This window comes from Balearica regulorum, chromosome 11 (genome assembly GCF_011004875.1).
Source record: "Balearica regulorum gibbericeps isolate bBalReg1 chromosome 11, bBalReg1.pri, whole genome shotgun sequence".
NCBI classification, from domain to species: domain Eukaryota; kingdom Metazoa; phylum Chordata; class Aves; order Gruiformes; family Gruidae; genus Balearica; species Balearica regulorum.
The window spans coordinates 18,436,517-18,457,366 of NC_046194.1; the positions used below are offsets into that span (position 1 = coordinate 18,436,517).

Sequence of the window (20,850 nt, forward strand, 5' to 3'; positions counted from 1 at the left end):
GGAGCCTGCATCCGAAAGATGCAGCTTTGCCATCAGAGACTTTGGTGCAGTGCCCCACGTGTGAGCTAAACTGTGACTCCTTCGTCAGAAATGCCCATCCCTCAAAAGGAAAAGCCAAAGCTAGTTCGAAAAAAATAGTTTCAAGGAAAGACTGTGTTAAAGGTCAGAATGGAAAGGCACGCACTGTGAAACAATCAAGACAAAACATTTTGATTGATTAAAACTTAAAAAGAGCAGCCCTTATTTCCAGTGTTTTTTAATTTAATTTTTGTTCCTGAAATGTGTGTATCTAGAGAGCTATTTTTTTCACCCAACCTTAACTTCAACTGGGACACTGTGTTCTGTGAACACCTGGGCGAGATTATTTCATTCTGCCCTGTCCTGCTAGCAAACTCAATTTAAAATGAATCAATCATCAGCAGGACCTGTAGTTATCGCTATATTTTATGAGTTATTACTCAGACACCCAGATGGGAGAACGTGGCTCATCAGGGGAGCGCAGCGGCCTCGCGCCAGGGATGAATTCAGCCCTGAGCTCGCTGCAGGCCAAAGGGGCTGGCCCGGTGGCCATGGCCACCTTGTTGCTTGCCGTGCGGTGTCGCTCAGCACCAGGAAACACGCTCAGTTTTTCCATGGGTGGAAATATCTGTGGGGATATAAAAGCACATTTTCAACTTGTTTGCAAACATACCCATTTGCAAGCACGTGCTTATGGGAGCTTTCAACTGACAGGTGTGCTGAGGAAACGTCTGTGACCACAGCAGGTGAGAGAAATGGCTTTTTCAGACATGTCTCTGGATTTTGGCTGCCTGCTCGCGCATCACACGGAGGCGGCAGCTGCACTGATGGCGTCAGGAAGGATGTGAGAGGCCTCCTTGCCTGTGCTGAGGCCGTTGCCTGCCTCCAAGGAGAAATAATGAGCATCTCTGACATTAGCAGTGATTAAACACCACCAAAGCCTATGAAAACAGGCACATCATGAGGTACAGCAGTCGGGGGCACCAGGCCAGTCGTCAAGGAGCAGGGGCCGTGTTCGGCACCTGTGGCCTGAAGCGAGTGGCCTGGTGGGGCAAGGCCAGCAAGGCCAGCTTGCTCCCCCCAGTTTCTCCTCCCTTGGTGATTTTTAAAAATTAGAGGTTAAAAAAAAGAATCCTTGCTTTGCAGAGGGCCTTTGGGGTCCTGCTTCGCCCTTCTTTGTTCCCCCTTGGGTTAATGCCAGAGGACACAAGTGCCTGGTGGCAGCCGCTGACAGTGGTGCCACGGTCCTGATGCTGTCATGCACTTCATCATGTCATTTCCCTGCTGAGCGAGGAGCCACCTGGGCGATGGTGGGCTGTGAAATGACACCTCTGTGCGCAAGCTGTGATGCCGTGAGGATGTTACAGCCTGTGAAAAAGGAAAACAAAAAGGGGCAAAGGAAAAAAAAACACAAAAAAGCTTTGTTCGTTCCTCACTCTTCCCTCAGCGCTGTCTCACCCTTTGCAGAGGCTTCAGAGGTGTGAACACATCCTGTTTACATCTGCCGCCGAGACGGAGATGCTGAGGGGATCACACAGCTGAGGAGCAGCCAGAGGCATCGCCGTGCACAGGGAGAGCTGCCCGCAGCGGGAGACAGCCCCAGCATGGACGCGCTGCCCATCTACCACGGGGGCATCACCCGTGAGGCTGGGGAGAAGCTGCTGCTGGCGACGGGCACCGATGGCAGCTACCTGCTGCGGGACAGCGAGAGCATCCCAGGAGTCTACTGCCTCTGTGTGCTGTGAGTGCGGCCGGCCCCGCGCAGCTGCCATTGCTTCTCCAGGGTGCGGGGCAGCCAAGGGCAACGAGGCTGGGAACGGGGTGCCGGGAAGGGCTGGTCAGGTGGTAGCTGATTTCCAACCTTCACATCCACTGTGTGGGGTGTTCCCATGTAACAGTGACAAAACGTGTCCTAATGTTACCATTTGCAGATGTGTGTGAGACTTTGGGCTCCTTCACCTTGACTTAAGGCAGGGGGGTACGCAGAGGATGTGGGGTCCTTTGCAGAGTGAAGAGAGGGAGGTTTTGCCTTGCTGAGCCCACACGCTCTACGGGCATAAAACAAAAAGAGAAAGCAGGCCTGGAGCATGTAGGAAGGACAAGCGAGGGGCCATGGGGAAGAGCCAGGTGACTTGGCTTGGGATGGCGTGCGCTGGCTCTTTGTGCTGGACAATCCTCTTGCTTTCTGCCAGCTGTCTTCTGCTTCTGTAATGTGCTCATGGGTGTGCTTAGCAACATCCCCAGTGCCCCCGGTCATCAGGAAGGGTAGCTTGGATCGCTGTCATCCAGAATGTGCCTTTGCTGCGGGACACTCTCAGTCAGGCTGTGTGTCCCACAAGCCATTGTCCTCGGAGTAAATTACCTGTAAAGTACATGAAATACTGATGGCTAACGAACTAAAGTGGTAATGCTTCATCAAATAGGGTGAAAGGGGAAAGATTTGATGGGATGGTCTGTCAGAGAGAGGGTAGAGAGGTTTCCCTGAGGGAGCTGGGGGACTTTATAGTCATAGGACCTTGTTTTAATGAGGCAATTTAATTACCCTACTTTTGACAAAAGCAGAAGTCTCAGAAGTCCTGAGAGAAAACGCTGTACATGAAGTACCATTGCACCGAAAGAACAAAGATGTGTCTATCAAGGCTAAACAGACACTTGCACCTTACTTCAGTAGGAGAAGGAATACAAGAGAAAACCGTTTTAGGGCCAGTAAGAAATTAGCTAACAGAGGGCAGTTAGGTACCTGAGAAAAAAGCAAAAGAGGAAGAGGAGTCCTAAGTCAAGTTTTCCCCAAATGTCTTGAATACATTTCCAACAATATGTAATTAAGCCCTGGGTGAGCATTATTATACCCCTGTTGTAGACCAGTAAATGGAGGCATGCAAGAAGGTCATAGGCAATCCAGAAATACATGACCTTCTTTTCAGGGAAGATCTTTGTGGCAGAAGATGTGTTCTTTCTTCTCTCATGAAATCAGAAGGTGAACCAAGACAGGTGCTACTGCTGACAAATACTTAACAGCTAGCTGAAAAATGGGAAATTAGAAGGATCTTGAGTTAAAAGAAAATGGAATAGACATAGCAAGAGGTAAGGAGTGCTATGATTCCTGTGACGGGAATAGGCAATAAAAGCAGAATCTTTTTTAAATAACCATCAGAGGAAATGGTGATATATTTCCTTTACACTCAGAAGTCATTCAGTGCAGGCGAAACACTCAGGCATTAGAGAATGGGTAAGGCAGAATGTTACAATGCTGTATGTAACAAGGTCTTTCATTTGCACGCAATCCGTTGGGATGGTTTGCTATATTAGAGGTACTTTACGTCCTTTGGAAAAAAAAAAATCATTAATAAAATAAAATGTATAAAATGAAAATAGGAAGAACTGCTAACTGTGAAGCTCTTCAATCTTTGGAGGAAAAGAAAAGAGACTTCAGTAAGAAACAGAACCCTACCTAATTTTTTCTGGAAATTATGGGCCACTCATGTCTTCATGTTATGTTGCGTTCAAATATATATACGATAAGCAAACTGGTAAAAGTAAAAAATATTACTGATGAATGTTATGCAGGTTTCATGTAGAATATAGATCCTCAATAATTTTTTTATAAGGGAAATTTTCAATAGCATCTTAGATAAATCCCGATAAAAAATTAAATGAAAAATGTTATGATGAGTATGATCTGATATAGACAGAAAGATGGCTAAAAACCTCTAGAGCTAAGCCTTGGTTCCAATACTTCTTAATATTTCAATTCAGAGCATTATGTCAGAAATAGCAGATATGGTAAACAACATATCACACAATAACTTTGGAGACAGTTATCATAAAGATATTCAGGAAATAGTCTCACACTTAAGGTAGCAATGACAGTTTAAAGAAATGTGTGCCATAAACTAGAGAAGTGCTTTAACAGGCAAAAGTTTACCAAAGCAGAGCACTTTAGTGGAGAGACTGGAGGAGTAAGTAGGGAAGGCATGAGAGATATAGGTATGTATTCCACGGAGGATGCTAAGCCTGGCTTTGGCAAAATAAACCAATGGACCCAAACCCCCAAATTCCAGTCTGAACATCATGCACAGACACAAACCAGGTGACGAGCACATATGTGCATGAGAGCTTTGCTAAAAACCTAAAAGGGAAACATGCAGTCGCTGTATTCACTGTTTAAGAAACAAGAAAATAAAGGAAGGAGTAATTACTTCTCTGCTTTTTTATACTTCCTTATAAATAAATAATGAAAATTGTTAGGAACAAAAGTTATTCAGAAATTTACATTTCAGTTCAGAATCCATGCTGAAGGTCACTCTAGGAATACCTAGATATCTCAAGAATAGGCAAAACATGTATTTACTGGAATTACTGAAGTGATCTTTGAAACGTGAGAAACAAAGCTGGTCAGCCATTAGATATATCGCAGTAAGTATCAGAGCTAAACAAAAAAATTCACATCTTTCCAATGAAAATTTCTAACAGAAATGAAACTGTTTCATACTCCAGCGATGTTTCTATTGCTCTTAGAAAAGAAAAAGAGAAAAATAACCCAGCTTTCCAAAATCAAAAAATGTTCAGTCTGTCTTCTTTCCCCTCTCCCTGCGCTTCCCTGGGGGAGTAAACCAAAACAAACCTAAAACCCCACAGTTCCCCAGACCCAAACCGCCTTAGGGTTCTTTTTTGTTTTTACCATCTGGGAAGAAGGGAGTTGTCAAAATTGAAAGGTACAATCCTGATGAAGAGAAAAGAAATATTTATCAAAGAAGTCATTAAACAAATATCTGGATGACAATGCTTGTGATCAGCTTGAACTCATGTAGGTGGCTGCTTTCCACCTCCAGCTACAGGTACAGTAATTGGTTAAGTCCTGCAATTGCCACTGCAGTGCTTAGGCTCCAGCAATGCCTCCTTTTCCCAAGAAACTGCATAAGTTTGTAATGTCACCCCTCGCCCCACTTGGGCACCCCCCAAAAAGCCCTGACATACTCAGTCAGTCTTTGAGCTTCCTAAGGCACGTACTAAGGGCAGCAGTGTTCATGGTCGGGCTCATTCGCCTTTTGCTTTTCCAATTAAAAAGTGGAGCCCTGACCTTTAAAAAGGAGAAGAGTCAAAGATTTCATGAATCCCTTGTGACTGACACTGATTTTACAGGGCAAGCATAAGAGAGACAGGTAGTAGCATAAAACTTGACCTACAGAGAAGGGTAACTGCAGCAGGCAGGCCCCTGTTGTTGGGGCGTTTGGCTAGAAAACTCTGCTTTCTCTCCTCTTTGTTTCTCCTGAAGTATTGCTTTATCATCTTCGAATGCTGCTTTCCGCTGTCCGAAATCATGATGTGCACATGGCATGCCTGCAAGCCTTCAAAGAGAGAACGTTTTTTGGTGTGGCTGTGGCAAAGCATGAAGAATCTACGTGCATGAATATTTTAAGACCACAATTAAACTATGCATGGAAGAGTAGAAAGGTTTTGATTTGCAGCAGTGTCCCCTGAGGCTCTTGCAAACAGAGGTGCTGCCTGCAGATTTTGGCAAAGTTTTTTAATACCAGATGCTCCCGAGATCTTCATTGTATGAACACCATTATTAAATTGACAATATATACTTCAAAGATGTCGTTAATCGTGTTTTGAATGTGTCAACAGAGGAGCACAATCTTTTCCTGGAAATTTTTTAGGGTTGCATTGAAAAGCCAGAAGGTTTTTGCTGTTCCTGAAAACTGGGCTAGAAGAAACACATATGCTTTATAAAATGTACACGTTTTACCTGTAAACATGTCAGACGCTACGTGCAGTACGCCAGGTTTTAGTATCAAACCCTGATTGTTCCAGGGAGCTTTCTTTACTGGTTTGGTTTCCTCTTTGCTCAATACCCCATTTGACATTTTTAGCACCCTCAGAAATCCTCTGTGTGCACCGCTCCTAATGAAGTCAATGGGGGACCCAGGACACAATAACGGTGGCTAATCTGAGAAGCAGCCTCTTAAACTGTGCCTGAAAAATGCATAAATAAAATGCCTGAGAGTGCCAAAAGCACCGCTTTCCTTTACAGATAAATGAGCATACATGCAGAAACAAGCAGCTCATGCCTGGATTGGCAAAGATAAAGCATTAGTAGTTTGGAACTTAAAATTCATATACTTGGAAATACTTGGAATGTTGTTTCAGACCTTTAAGTAAGCTAAACATGACATACTTGTCAAACTGTATGTTCAGATTATTTGTTTGAAACCAGCCATTCATGTACCGTGCTGCATTCAATTTGTGGAGAATAATCAAAAGCTGGAATAGAAAGCTGTTTAGAGCTCTTGAAGCAACAGTAATGGCAACAGGGATAGGCTGCAGACCTATCAGATTTTACGTGTGCTGTTTTTTTCTGTCACCATAACCACAGTGCACAAGTTCAGACAACGTGCCGAAACTTTCTGATGCGGCAGATGTATCAGCTGTACAGCGTGAAGGTGTAATACAGCATCACGAGCCAGCTTAACTTAGCATTTCTTTTGTTTCCCATGTAATATTTTTGATAGAAATGGCAGAATAATTGCATTTATTATAACACTGCACATAATCATCATCATTTAAAATGTGATTTGGAACAAAAGCTTCTCTCTGAGGAGGAGCCTCTCAATTCAAGGTTGCCGTTGTAAATATCAAACTATTTTCAGCTTTGAAAAAAAGTCTTCTACAGCACAACGGTAAATTCTACTGAGGTGAGTATTTCAGCTCCGTGCTAATCAGAGCGAGCTTCATCTTTGCTGAGAATAACTTGGCTAATAGCCTTCAGATATTCCAATGGCTTTTCTTGGAAAGATATTAGAAAGGTAGACAGCCTGAACGATGGGTAACCACTACGCTAACGAATCTGTAAATGACAGAATGGGTACGACCATTAGATAACAGAACCTACATTAGCTCTACCCTGGTTTTGCAGGCTTGAGTTTTGAGGATTTAGTGGAAGTGGTGATTTCAGGTTCAGGGATTTTATGGTCAGACCGTGCCTACCTTGCTCTAAGAGAAACAGGAAATGTGACAACGAGCTACGCTGAATCACTCCCAAAAAAACCAAGAAATGTTTCATAGAAATATGAAACACTAACATTTGCAGGGCTATTGACAGTGTATTATCTATTGCAGTTCTTGTGAGTTTTGCCTAAAGTGAAAGAAATTTCACCAGATGACTTTGCTTCATGAGATTTTTACCTTTGTGAGGTGCTGTTCTGGAGGACGAGTAACTCATGAAGCTTGGTTACTGGCCCACCAAAAAGTAATTTTCTTCTATTTATCATCCGAGATTTGAATCAATTGTAATTTTATTTCCAAATTTGAAGAAATTCCTCTTTCAGGCATTGCTTTTGGCTGGCATCACCTTGTACTAGACCAACAAAAACCCTGCTCAAAAAGGGTGCACGCTTGCTCCTTAGGTAAATCAGCAGCATTTCTACTGATGGTTGGGAGCGTTCAAGTGGTGAAGATGCTGACAATCTTACACAGAAATCTGTGCATAAATTGAGAGGCATAGCACGAGATTTGACTTGCTCTTTCAGGCTTCTGTAAATTGCGGAAGAGAAAAATCAAGATAAGGCATCTGCTTTATAATGCCATAGCATTATGGTAAGCTAATAGTAGTCACAGATTTGGTATCGCGGGTAAAGTTTTTGCCACAAAAAGTGTTGGTAGGGGAATCAGTGACAGAAGTGTAAATTCAAGTGGGTGTCTGCAGAGTGCTACTGTGACTTAAGCTACAGCAACTCTGTTGGGCTTTTTAGATGTTGTAAACACTGATTTAAATTATTTTATTCACTCTTGCTGATACAGAGCTCATATCTTGCCCATCATCTCAATGTGAATGCTATTTCTTCAGCTTGGGTTAGCTGATGGGTGGTAATTGCTAAGTTGCTGTACCTTGATTGTGTGTCGGAGACCTAAATAAGGAAGGAACCAGGCTGCTTGTCAACCAGAAAATGCAAATTCCATGACAGAGTGAGGAGCTATAAGCTTAAATAGGATTGTCTCCTACATTAAATAAAAAGACATTTTGACCTTTCCGTGATTAATAAACTAAGCATAAATATAACAATTCAAAAGGAAAAAGAAAGAAAAAGGTAGAATTTTAAGTGGGTGGCTGGATTGACCGTTTGATCCTTTTGGCAGCTGTCGCCTCTGTTGCATGGGGGAGGCCATGCAGCTCAGGGGTGTCCTGGACAGTGGAGACCTTGATGAGGACACATGTGGGACGTGCAGACTGACAGGCACTGCTGTGAATTCCCCTGATCTCATGAGTTTTGGCTCTGTGGTAACCATCTCCCACCTCTGTAGCCACTGTGGTGCCCATTAAACCGCCAGTCCAAAAGTACTGAGGCCCCCATGAGCTCTCCCGTAGTACTCATCTCTACAGTATTAAGTGGTTTCTAAGAATTATCTCAGTTTGTGAGATGAAGAGTTTGTTAACTCCATTTCACACAAGAGAGAGCGTGACACAGGAGGCTTGGGTCTGCAGCACCCTTTAGCTCTGGGTTGTCAATGTGAGGGGCACAGGAATGGATTTTGAGACTATCCAGTGTTATTCTGTACAGCCTGCTGACTCTGCTTGCTGAGGGTCGTTTCCTTGTTTCACACATCTTCTGGTTTCAAACCACCCATCTTCTATTCCTGGCCTTTTCACCCCTCCAGCATTTTGTGCTGCTCCCAGTTCAAGCCCCCTCATGCTTCACCTCTGTATATCCCCTTCCTTACTCATTTAGTCTTACTCTTTCCCAGCAGTTCAGTTTTCATTGATGTTTCCTTGCCCACCTTACCTAGACATGGGTCCCCTTTTCTTTCCTTCCACATCCACCCCACCCAATCCTAATCTTCCTTTCCAAGATGCCCAATCTAAATTACCTTCTGGCTTTTTCCTCCCTCTAATCCAGGGCAGGGAACATAAATACATCGCTCATGGCTTAAGATTGTGGACACTGCTTAGCTGAGTGCCCATGGTGCAGCCAGCCCAGGTGTGGTGCAACTACAACTGCTAAGAACTTTTAGAGAGCACCTCTCTTGCAGCCCAGCCAGCCATCACTGCTTTCTCTCAGAGACTGCCTGTCCTTCAATCAATTTCATGTCTTACTCTAAAAAATGAGCAAAAAACCAGCAATTGGAAGATTGTTTTTTTAATGCAGGAAAAACATTGTTTTTCCTAACATGTCTCCTTTCCTGGCACTTCTGCATTCTCCATCCCAAAATAAGGTTGAGGCAAACAGCCAAGAAACAAAATTTCAGTCTGAAAGGCTGAAATGTGGCAAAGTTGTAAGAAACTGAACATGGGCAGTATATAACGCTCAGGACCACTGTTTATAGGCCACACCACTGGCTGGTTCTTAAGTGATATCGTAAAGTAAAATTCCAAGGTAAGGTCAGGATGCAAATATACCAGGTAAGAAGAGCTGATTGGTAGAGTGCAAAGGCATCAGAAGAGAAAGCTGTGTAAAGAGGAAGAAATTGGTGTCGTTTATTGCTGACATGGCTTTCTGCCTGTCTCTCTGTCTTTCTATTTTTGTTCCATTTTGGACCCAGAAATAAATACAAATTAGTTTAATAAAATTTCCCAACTGAGATATACAAACATTTGGAAATTATTTTAAAATATACCATGCAGTTGAAATGTCATGGTTAATTTTAATCTGCAGCATGCGGCTAATATCCTCTGGCTATTTCAGTGGTGCAGAAGATGGTAATTATTCACCTGTTAAAGTAAATGCGGTTTTAACAAGTCTGATCACAGTTGAAAAGGAGGAGTGGAGAGGACAGGTAGACAGATGCTATCTCAGTATGTCATCTGTGAATGATGCCTTTGTAGCTCTTTGGGAGGAATTATCTAGCTATAAAGAAAAAAGTCTATAATATAAAGTGGACTGGTTCCTGTAATAGCAACTTTTTCTAGATTTTCCTTTGACAAAGTTTTCCCAGTGATGGTATTGTAACAAAGACAGTGCTAGTGCAGTTCCCAGCTGGTATAACACATCCTTTGTTATGGAGATGAAAAATTAAGTGAGATGACATAAAAATATCATCAGTGATGACCAAACCACTCTTTCATAAACGCTATCCAATATTGTCCTTAAAACAATGACTGTTTTCTGCTTCTCCTCATCAGCATTTTGACTTTTTTTGCCTTTGATCAAAGATTTATAGGGCCTCCTTGATCAAGCTGTTAATTCACGATTGCTCCTGTCCCTTGAGCTTCACTGGCATGAAAGAGGAGCTTTGCAATTGTGAGCGAGGCCTGTGGCTGTCCTCGGGCCAGACGAAGGGATGGGGGAGCCCTTCGTTGGGTCTTTGCCTGGGTGTCAAGAGCTGGTTCTCCTCCAAGATATGCCAGTGTCACTGTAACAGTGCTCTCCAAAATCCTTCTCTCAGCGACATGTGTCAATCATCTCCTTGATTTTGTCCAGCAGAGAGAGGAGGTCAAGTCACCGAGAGGCAGACTTGACCTCCATCTCACCAGGTGAGGCTTCAATGTACAAGCTGTGTAAGAGAGCCCAAGTGACATGCCCAGGCCACATGGTGTTTGGTTTTTGGCTTTAGCTGTGTGGCCACACTAGGAACATTGTGTCACACTAGGAGCTTTTTTCTGCCATGAATTGAGTAAAATGTAGAAAACTGAGCTGTCCCCGTATGGTGGCTGGGGAATTTCTCATCTCCTGAGACCTAGGCTCCAGTAAATGCACTTTTAAACCTGCTTTTGCCTGGTGTTATGTATTTTGCTCTTTGGAAGGTAATGTTCTATACAATATCAATGTCAATTTTTGTATTTAAATTTTGTTTTAAAAGAAAAACGTGTTGATCTTTCTTCAGTCTACACTGCTCTCAGTTAATGTTGGGTAGTTTAAATCATGAAAACCTTTCTCAAGGGAGGCTGTGCCCATGTAGCTGTAAAGAGGACTTGGCTCATCAAAATCATGTCACTTGCACATGCAAGGTAAAAAGCACTTTGAAGTGGTAATGAAGTAAGTTCCTGCTGCTTAACAGAAAGTTTTGATAAGATCATATTTGTTGGGAGAGTACTTATCAGAAGAGCTGTAATTCATTTTGTGGAAACAAAGATCCCAATGGAAAGTAGCTAGATGGAAAGATCTAGCTGTTCACTTTCTTAACAAAATGCGTCCTCCTTCCTTTGTGCATTTCCTTTAAAGAAGCTGGTGTCGTGGTCCTGGGCCATTTCCCATCTACGTAGTGGCTTACTGATGGCTTCAGGGCCAAGAACAGATGACAACGTTGTGTTTTTCAGCTTAAGCACAGTAAACCCCTTCAGGCTTTTCAGTCTTTCCTCCTCTGGGAAAGAAATGTACATTTGCCAGGTGAGTGGAGAGCTCTTATTTGTCCCTCACAAGGCTCTGATAGCAATGTCATGCTCCTCCCGCTCTCCACACTGTGCTCACAGCACCCATGTTCCCAAATTCTTGTTCCTTTATCTGTATCTCATGGGTTTTTAATCTGAGCTATCCTTTGTGCTTTCTCTGGGCTAGGTTGAAATATTTTCAAGTGGAATTTTTTGAAAAATGCAGGATAGGTGTCTATCTTATACCTCACGCTGCTTTGGCCCTGAATATTACTTCATCTGACCTCTATTTTTCAATTTGTCCGGCTTAGTAAACCCTTTTGAGAGAGTGCTGAAAGCCATCAGACATTTCAGAGTCAGGGTATCACCCCAGCCCCTCAACTACTTCAAGTCATGCAACCTCTTAGGTAGAGAAAATGATGAAAGAAAAAACAGATGGTTGCTTTCCAGACAACTGAGCCTTTTGTGGAAAAATCAGATTTTAAAGAGACTGAAGCAGTCGGAATGCTCTGGGACAACCAAGGACAAGCATGGGTAATATGCACAGTTTATCATTAAAAACAGGAGGCAAAAGAGTGAGTTTTAGATTTTTATATACTCATTCCGTTGACTTTGAGGCTTGAAAAAAAAATAACGGTGGAGATGGTCAGATACCCACTTCAAAGAGAGGGGACAAAATGCCAGGACCTCTCTGGTGTTTCTCAGTACATGATGACCTGTAAAATCCTAGTTTTGGTATATTGGGTGATGTGCTACATATGTTGGTGTAGGAAAGCCCCTCGTGATTTCTAAATAGAAAAGATTCATGTGAACATCAGCTACTCATGAAAAGCTGACAGTAAAGGCACAGCCCCCAGAGGTTTTAAGAAAGGACGTGATAGTCTGAGATGGTCTAAGGGCCCTAATGAGAGACATTGGATTCACGGAACATGAATGTATCTAGTGGCTTAGAGGCATGTGCTTTTCAACAACCAGGCTTGAGCTGTGGCCTCAAACACCAGTGATCATGGTGCCACGGCATGGTCAGGAGAACAGTGTTGCCCTTCCACGTCCTTCCCTCCTCCTGCAGACACAGCAGGTTGCTCACATGTCTTCCCAAGGGCCCTTTCTGGGCCCGTCCAAATCCTTGATGGACTGCAGCAGCTGAACTTGCTGGGGAAGAATTGGGGTAGCGGTGGCTGTTCTCCTCCTTAGGTTTCCATGAAGTGAGCGCGGACACTTTTCATGTCTACCTGGTGACAGGTGGAAAGTCATGTCTCTGGGGAAGACGCTCCCTTGGTTAACACGAAGAGGTGGATGAAGCTGTGGTGGGACCGTGGGGCTGTGCCAGGCATATTCCCGTACACGGGGAGGAGGGCAGTGCCTCAGCTGCTGCACAGGGAATTTGTCCCTGCAGCTGCTCCGACGGGAGGGAATGGCTTTGTGTCTTCCGCCTCCGAATTTAATCACAGTGGGAGTTGAGTGGTGGGGGGATAGCTCACAAATCACGACAGGCATTTTTGCTCCCACTTCGTGGGGTTATAGCAGTGTGACAACTGCTAACAACTTCCTGCTCAGGTAAATTATAGCAGACACTGCTTTGCAGAGGTTGCTGTAATGACTTTTTAACAAGAATTTATCCAGGAGCCATGACACGGAGCGTAAGTAATTGCAATCATACGGTATCTGTGTCATTGATGGTTTCTGCTATTTTGTAGTAACTACTATAATACCATGTATAATTGAAGGAAATATAGTATTTTTCTGCTTTCTTAAGTATAAGAATTGATGCTGAAATAGGGAATAGCCCCTAAAATCCTGCTGTGTATTCATGTAAATCTATGTAATATGAAATACAATCTTTCTTATCTGATACCATCTAAATTAATGTTGCACCCATGAAATTACTATCAATTGTCTCTGCTTCTGAGTTACATTTTTGGATATTGGTATAATAATCCACCATGTAAATCATTCGCTGTGTTGGGTTCGTAAGAGAAGCAAGACTGACTCTGGACACGAGTATGTCTTGTGTTATTAGTGTATGGCTCTCTATTCTCAAAAGACTCAGATTTAAAAAGAAGGAAGATTCCACACTCCTATATAAGAGTCTGCTTTATCAGTATTTGAGAATTAGGAACATATGGGCAAGGCAAAGAGTAATTTACCTGGCTTTCGTGGGCCTAGCTTTCCAAATAAATTACACTCCTGCTATTGCTTGTGGGAACATCTGCATTTAAATCAATCACAAAACAGTAATGTTATCTGCCTATAATACACCTTCTATTTTTCCAGGGAAAGTATGTCTGGTGTGTGTCAGTAAAAGGAGGTCACGAAAAACAAAAATGCTGAATGAAAGCAATGTCACTTAACCTAAAATAACGGAATATTGCTAAACTAGATCTGAGTCAGGCCAATCCCTCTCGTCCCGGAAGAACCCAGTAGGTTGAACATTGCTTCTCACCTGCATCTCAGGTCTGTTGTCTGCCTAGAGCCTCTATGGATGAATTTATTACTAAGGAAAGGCTAGCAGATGAAGTAACTCCCACATAACAGGTGTACCTCTTGTGAAACCCGACAGTAGAAACGAGTAATAAATACCTGTTGATTTTATTTTTTTTTTCACAGGCATAAGGGATATGTTTATACCTACAGAGTGTCCAAGACAGAAGCTGGGTCCTGGTCTGCTGAGGTGTGTACTTCTCTCTTCTCTTCTGAAAATTTCTACATCCTATTTGATGCTCGCATTGATTTAATGAAATACATTCAAATTATTAATGTTTCTGCATAGTCTGATTTTCATCGAAGGTAATCGATCTTGAGTGTGCCCATCACTAAGATGTCTTGGTGCCACTTCTGACAGTCTTGAACTCATAAATTAATTCCCTGTTTCATTTCAGCTGTTGCATAATGCAATAGTGCATTATTTTGCATCATTTTAAATGGCAAAAATATTGTGTTTTTATAATTTGACAAGCACAATCAGTTCCCTTCTATCTCATGTATCGTTAATGTCAGAATATTTAAGGAAATTATTTTCAATCATCTACAGTGTTTTAAAGTTAATTCCTCTCCAGATTAATTCATTATTGGTGCAAAACATATATATAGGTTAGCCAAAACTTGATACAAGATATATTTTCACCTATCTGATAAGAAATTGATAATTCAAGTTTAGTATAGCATCATTTGCAATACACACAATTATTTAGGTTGATGGAATTGGGATGCTAACCCGTATTTCTTTTATGAAGGTCTTGTTCTTTAGCTGGATAATCAGCTTTCTGTTTGCACATTAATGAACACTGATTACAAACATGAAATAATTTCTAGACAGGCATAATTCCTTGGGCATTATTATAATAGAAGTGGTTGCAGTGCTCTGGAAGACAAGACTGATTCTGGGGGTTACTCAGAAGCAGATCGGGGAGTAAAAGGGAGTAAATAATTATCCGTGTCACCCTTGGGAATAGTACCCAGGAAGAATTTGCTCATTCATTCCTGTAAGGCATCGGGAGCACCCTGGAGCTTTGCACTGCCCAAACAGGAGGGTTTTTGGGATGGGATGGGATTTTGTAGTGTGCCCGGCGTGCCAGGGCAAGCCCTGTGTCTCAGGAAGGATGCCAGGACCCCCAGGGACCCCCACCTGCAGAGGATAATTCCCTGAGCAAGGCTGCAGCCTGCTTTGGCCCTGGGTAATGTCAGTGTCTGCAGTGAGGTTTTTTTTTTTTTTTTTTCTGGTGTTATAGAGACCTGCTACAACTCCTCCCCCGTGACCTCCACTGGCTTCCTACACGTATGGGTCTTGGGTTTTCCCTCGCTGTAGTTTAGGCAAACCTTATCTGTGTTTCACAGCGTAAGTGTCCTGAAGGCCCAGGACTCTCAATACATCCTCTGCAGGGAAAGGTGCTAGCTAAAGACCCATGGTACCAAATCCTCCTTTAAGCAAATGGAAACCTTTAAGTAAATGTTGCTAAGACCACGCTGGTCTCAGCTGTTAGACGCAGCAGCCTAAATCCAACTTATCCCCACAAAATGTGCCTCCAAGGCCAAAACAAGCTCCAGCTGCAGCTGGTGCTTTCCTGTCTCTGCTTCCCTCCCTGTGGCTGGTTAGTCTCTGAGCAAGCTCGGGTTGCACCCGCCTTTCAAGGACTAAGCAGGGAAATTAAAACAGCGTGGTGAAATCCCAGGCAGCGTGAAGCCTCCGGCTGGTGCCAGTGAGGCAGGATTTAGCCCATGTCTGCTGGGTGGGAGCAGTGTCCCTCGGGTGGGACTATGCCGGCAGGACCTAGGCTTGTCCTCCCATGACTTTGGTGGGGAGGAGTTATTACGAGAATACCCTGAAGGATTTAACAGAAACGGTTTTTTTTATTAAAAGCTGACACAGTTTCATTTCAAAGTGTTTGAAAAGATGCTAACGTAGAAAGGAAGAAAACTCCCACTTTTAATAAATAGGTGAGATTTTGCCACTGCCTTTGTGCAAGAGAGAGAGAGAGAGGAATACTTAATGAGCACATCAGCCAGTATTGAATGCTTGGGGAAAGGCGTGCAAAGAGGCTGTGTTCACTCCTGAATTTAGCGGTGTAAGGACTTCCCCTCCCCACCAAGTGCCAGGTAGCTCTCTAGATTGTCTTACTGGTATTTCCAGGCTGGAAGTATATTACTGATAAACCCCAGGCTGGAGGTTAAATCACTGGCTGCAATAAATCAGGGTCAGAAATATCGAAAGATCACTTGGGAATTTACCTAATAAGCATGGCAGGCTCTGGGTTTCTCTTGTAGAGATTAAGGAATCGTCCCTCTTCCAGGCTAGTATCACTATACTGCTGGAAGCCACTCTTAGTGGAGGGAGCCTGCGATGCCCTGGGGAAGGAGGAGAGCAGTACGACTCATTGAATTATTTTAAGTTTGCACATCAGGAGGTCCAAGTGAAGGGCTGGGTCCTTCCCCCGGGGGGTGGGGTGGTGGGGGTGGGGTGGTGGGGGTGGTGTGTGCATTTCTGAGGACAGGGCTTCTGTGCCAGCGCCCAGCATCCAGCATCGCCTCTCACCTCTCACCCTTTGGCTTCACAGACAGCACCCGGGGTCCACCGGAGGCTCTTTCGGAAAGTGCAGAACCTCATTTCCGCCTTCCAGAAACCCGACCAAGGCATCGTAACGCCCCTGCAGCACCCGGTCATCAACCGTGCAAAACCCAAATACCCCCCAAGGTACTCGTGGGGCAGAGGGAGCCTCCACTGCAGTGGAGCAGAGCCCTCCACAGCGGCAGGGATGGAGGTCTTAGACTTATTTGCATCTTTGACCTGAACTAGCCAGCAGGGTGCCATTGCCAAAAATATGCCCTAGCTTTGCTACCGTGTGATTGGAATGCTAGCATTGAGGTGCTCCTTAAGGACAGGGCCTGTCAATGTGATGCGAGCATGGATTTTGAATACGTATTCCTGAGTGCCACACTGGCGGTGGCTACCTGCCCTCCCCAGCGCCCTTGCTCTTGTAGGTACGAGCATTCTGATCCATTCATTTTCTTGCAGTGTTCATCCTTTCATATCTTTGTGATTATTTTTCTTAGGGAGAAATGAAGGCCATGACTTCCACCTGCAGCCATCATGAAGACGTTTCCCCAAGTGTGACATAACCATATCTTCCAGTGTCTTCTCTAGTCCATGCTCGAGAACAGAATGATTTATATGATAGTTAATACAACTCCATGAGTTTTCTTGTAACATTTGCAGAAATGTGTATTTCATAAAATTTCTAGCTCAAAATTTAGAAGTTTTTAAGTTTCAGAATGTTTGGAAATTTTTTCTTTTTATTTTCTAAAAGAGGATAAAAAAATCAACTACTAAATAGTGTAATGCCTTTTTTTTCTTTTTGTACTTTCAAGTGCAAAATATTTTTCACTTCAAGATTAGTTCCTAATTAATAATTAGTTACTAATTTTACATTACTTAACTTTGAACTCTGCTTTACTTTGTTCTGGTTGGCATTTATGAAGAACTAGGCAAATCCCCTTTTATAGCCTTAAGAAAATTGCTTACTTTAAAGTGTCGTTGCCTTGGGTGGGCTGTATGTCTGTCATTCATACAGTTCCTAAAGATATTCCAGAAGTGGCACCATGAGGGTCCCCGCTAAGTAATTTCCTATCACACCAGGTGCTTGGCTCTGTAACTCAGCAGAACTGGCCACCACTGCCTGGATGTACAAAATTTGCAGTTTGCACAAACTATCAAAAGCTTCAGCACTGCACTGAGTAACTGAGCACAACCAGCAAGGTGAACGTCGGTCTTTGCTTTTAGATTTTCTCTGTTCTTGAAACAAACCACCCCTGTGTACAATTTTAAAAATTAAATTATTTTTTTGCATGACAGTTTCTCTGCTTTTCTTTACCTATCTGTGTGTGTTCCCCTGATGCCATTGGGCTCCTGGAGGACAGGTTTGAACCTACAGGACTCATCAGCTGTGCAGGGCTAGGATGCGGCTACCCGAGAACCCAGGGTACGTGCCTTTTATCCGCAGGGTTTAACAAGCATGATGACACTGTCCTGCCTGACCTCGCAGACAGTGCAAAACACTTCTGAGCAGACCAGATGTCCTACAGCCCTCTCGTTTAGGAGATACTGTGTCTGCACTGCAGTCGAAGGATGGTAGACGTGGTCCAGGCTCCCTCTGTGTGGGTTTTTGCCAGGCAGGCTTGGTGAGCCCCCGTGAGCTTTGGGAGGGTCCCCAGCCAGGGCCCAGCCTTGCTTGTGCGTGCTCAGTCTGTGAGGGGGCGCATCTGGTCTGGCTGGTAGGTCTGGGCCACCGATAGTCACCCTTCAACCTGCTCAAATGGTCCTGACTATCCAAAAAAAAGTGATTCTCCTACGCTCCCTTCCAAAGCACAAGACTAGCAGTGATTGCAAATGGACTACAAAAAATATATATATTTAAAACCCCAACTTTTAAACGTTGTATAGTCACCTCTGGGTTGCTCTGGTTAAATGTTTCATGCCTATACTTCTGACCTCTTCTGCACAGCTTGGAGGGCTGGAATTGTTTCCTATGAGCTTTTTCCAGAAAGTCCTGGCTACAGGGTGAGGAGAACAAACCTGACCAAATTTGGTCAGACATGGCCGTCCACGGCTTGGTGGCAAGGTGAGAGGCACTGCACCTGCCTGGGGCTGCCGAGGTACCCGCCGCCTCCCTGCGAGAGCCCCACCGCATGTTTCTGTTTGCATATAGGGTACGTACATGGGGAAGCCTCCTTCACCACTGTGTTAAAAATCCTTCCACCCATAATCTACTTTGTTGTTGGTATCCTGGATCCTGCCTTGTTTTCGTCTCACTAAAACCAAGCTGGATGTGAACAGTGAGAGCGAAATGGGCTGCAGGTGCAGGACTCGGCAAGGCTAGGATGCTCATCACTTGAGAAGGCTGATAAGGTTGGAAGTTTTAGTTTTTGTTTTTGTTTTTTGTCCTGTAAGTGGCACTGTGTGTGTGAGGGTGAGTGTGTGTGTCAGAAAGTGGAAGGAATAAAACTTTTTTCTGTGATGGAATAAATAAACAGTGAATAAATGCAATAAATAAACATTACATAAATGCAATAAATAAACAGCCCCATCGTAACAGGGATCTGTGGGCAATACTGTTGCAAAGTTGTGACATGACAATTTCAGTTCATTACTCAGTTTCTGTCCAAATGAAGACCAAATTTCATTTGCAGTGAAATGTCCTGTCCCCCCCGACTAGTCACCACATAGTTTACACTCTGTGTGTGTGTGTGTGTGTGTGTGTGTGTGTGTGTTGCTCTGTGCCTCCTTGTTACCTATGCTTCTTAGTTGAAACAAGGGTCTTAATATAGTGCCATGCAGCGGCCGATCCAGCATGATTTACTCTTTAATAAAATATTTAAAAGCTGTTTTCTGAATTGTTCCATAATTCAGCAAATGCCAGCCACAGAGGCACAAGGTCCGCAGCCCCGGCTGCTTTGCTGTCGCTTGTGCCCATTGAACCTTTCCCTCCTCCTCTGAGCCTTACATGTTTCCTGGCTTGCTACATGTCCGCAGCGGCTGGTCCCTGGCCGTTCCTCTCTGGCTTTGTGCTCCTGCAAACCATCCTTCCCCAAAGCCAACCCACTGGCCGAGTGCGCCTGTGCCCCCCAGGCTTCCCAGGACAGCCCTTTGGCTTTCTACGGGCTGGGTCTAAACTCCTGGTCTACCTGGTCCCTCCTGGGAGCAGGAAAGGGTCTGCCTGGAAACAGTCCCTGGCAGATGATTGCACCGTGGTGGGGATAAATGTAGCGGGAAGCACTTTGCCCAAGGGCTGTTTCCTATAGAAATGTCCTATTGACTTCAAGCAAAGGCTGAGGCTGTCGGTGCCGCATGTGCAAACCCTGTGGCACAAGAGCAGCAGCCGCACGGCCGCTCTGCAGTGCAGCGAGCTGAGGATAACTGGTTTGACTATGGATGACTCCAGCAGTGCATTGTTCCTCTAAAAAATACATAAAATAGGCCTGAAGAGGCCATTTTTGTTTCAAGCTGAGAATGTCATTTCAGTTTCTGATGCAAATTACTAAGACAGAGACTTGTTTGTGGTGTTTCTTTTGGGTACCCAAGGGTCTGGAATTGCTATGGGCTTAAACAAGGTGGAAGCAGAGAGAGAAGCTCATGGCACCTGTGGGACAAGGAGTCGATGTTTGGTTACGGGAACAGTAATATGGAAATTGTATAGATTTCATGCACTGACTCAGGTCTGAAGAGCTACAGGTCCGTTCAGATCCTTCTCCCCGGCAAAGGCAACCTCGCTCCTCTGCAGCAACTAATCCTGCCGCAGCGCTGGGTCTGTCTCGGCTCAGCTCTCCCCTCCTCCCCGGCTACGGCTGTGACAGGCCTCCTGCAGCATGAAATCAATACCGTCTCCCAGGTGGGTTTGCTTCCCTTTCCTGCTAGAGCAGCCCTTTGGCCTCGCCTCCTTCTTCTCCATCCAACACAGCTCTTCCAGCCTCAGTCCTGACGCCCGGTTATTGCCCAGCCCAGCTGCTCCGATCTGTTTTTCACCACGTACCCTTTCCTTTAGCCTTAAACACTCCTTCTGCCCCTCCAGTTCACTGTCTCCTCCTACCTGCTGCACGTGCTGGGCTTTTTATTTTTCCTCACGCGCACTTTTGTTCATACACACAGTTGTTCATCATCTATTTGATGCAGCCCTACAGAACCCGCAGGTACTTAAACTTTGCTCCTCGTCCCCGACCTCCACCGTCGCCTTCACCCACTCGGCTCTTGGGAGTGCAAAGGCATTTAGCAGAAATTTTTTTTTTTTTCTCTCTCCCATTTGTTCTGATGAAATGCAGTAACTAACTTGTGTGCAGAAACCGCCTGTGATTTCACCTGCAGTGAACCCTGCAGTTATATGCATGAACTTTGGTGAATCAGAAGTAAAATTAAATCTTGCTAGCAACCTGCTGCCCCCCCAACTTTGGAATCGCCCGATGTTGTCTGAAGCCCTTATTCAGCTGTATGGAATCACCTTTTACTGATGTGCCCAGAATATCCCAAATGCAAACGGTGTAAA

At 44.2% G+C, this 20,850-nt stretch overlaps 1 protein-coding gene across 1 annotated transcript; it reads left to right on the forward strand.

Moving 5' to 3' along the window:
- Nucleotides 1-1,484: 1,484 nt before the first annotated feature.
- On the forward strand, nt 1,485-17,570 carry SH2D1A (SH2 domain containing 1A). The gene is made up of 4 exons (XM_075762981.1): nt 1,485-1,759; nt 13,931-13,994; nt 16,375-16,511; nt 16,871-17,570. The coding sequence occupies exons 1-4, from the start codon at nt 1,623-1,625 to the stop codon at nt 16,878-16,880; spliced, it is 348 nt and encodes a 115-aa protein (XP_075619096.1). The 5' UTR covers nt 1,485-1,622; the 3' UTR covers nt 16,881-17,570.
- The last annotated feature ends 3,280 nt before the right edge of the window (nt 17,571-20,850 follow it).

Coding starts and splice junctions, on each gene's coding strand:
- SH2D1A (XM_075762981.1), top strand. CDS start 1,623: ATGGACGCGCTGCCCATCTACCACGGGGGCATCACCCGTGAGGCTGGG. Junction 1,760..13,930: donor GTCTACTGCCTCTGTGTGCT/GTGAGTGCGGCC, acceptor TTTTTTTCACAG/GCATAAGGGATATGTTTATA. Junction 13,995..16,374: donor CTGGGTCCTGGTCTGCTGAG/GTGTGTACTTCT, acceptor TTGGCTTCACAG/ACAGCACCCGGGGTCCACCG.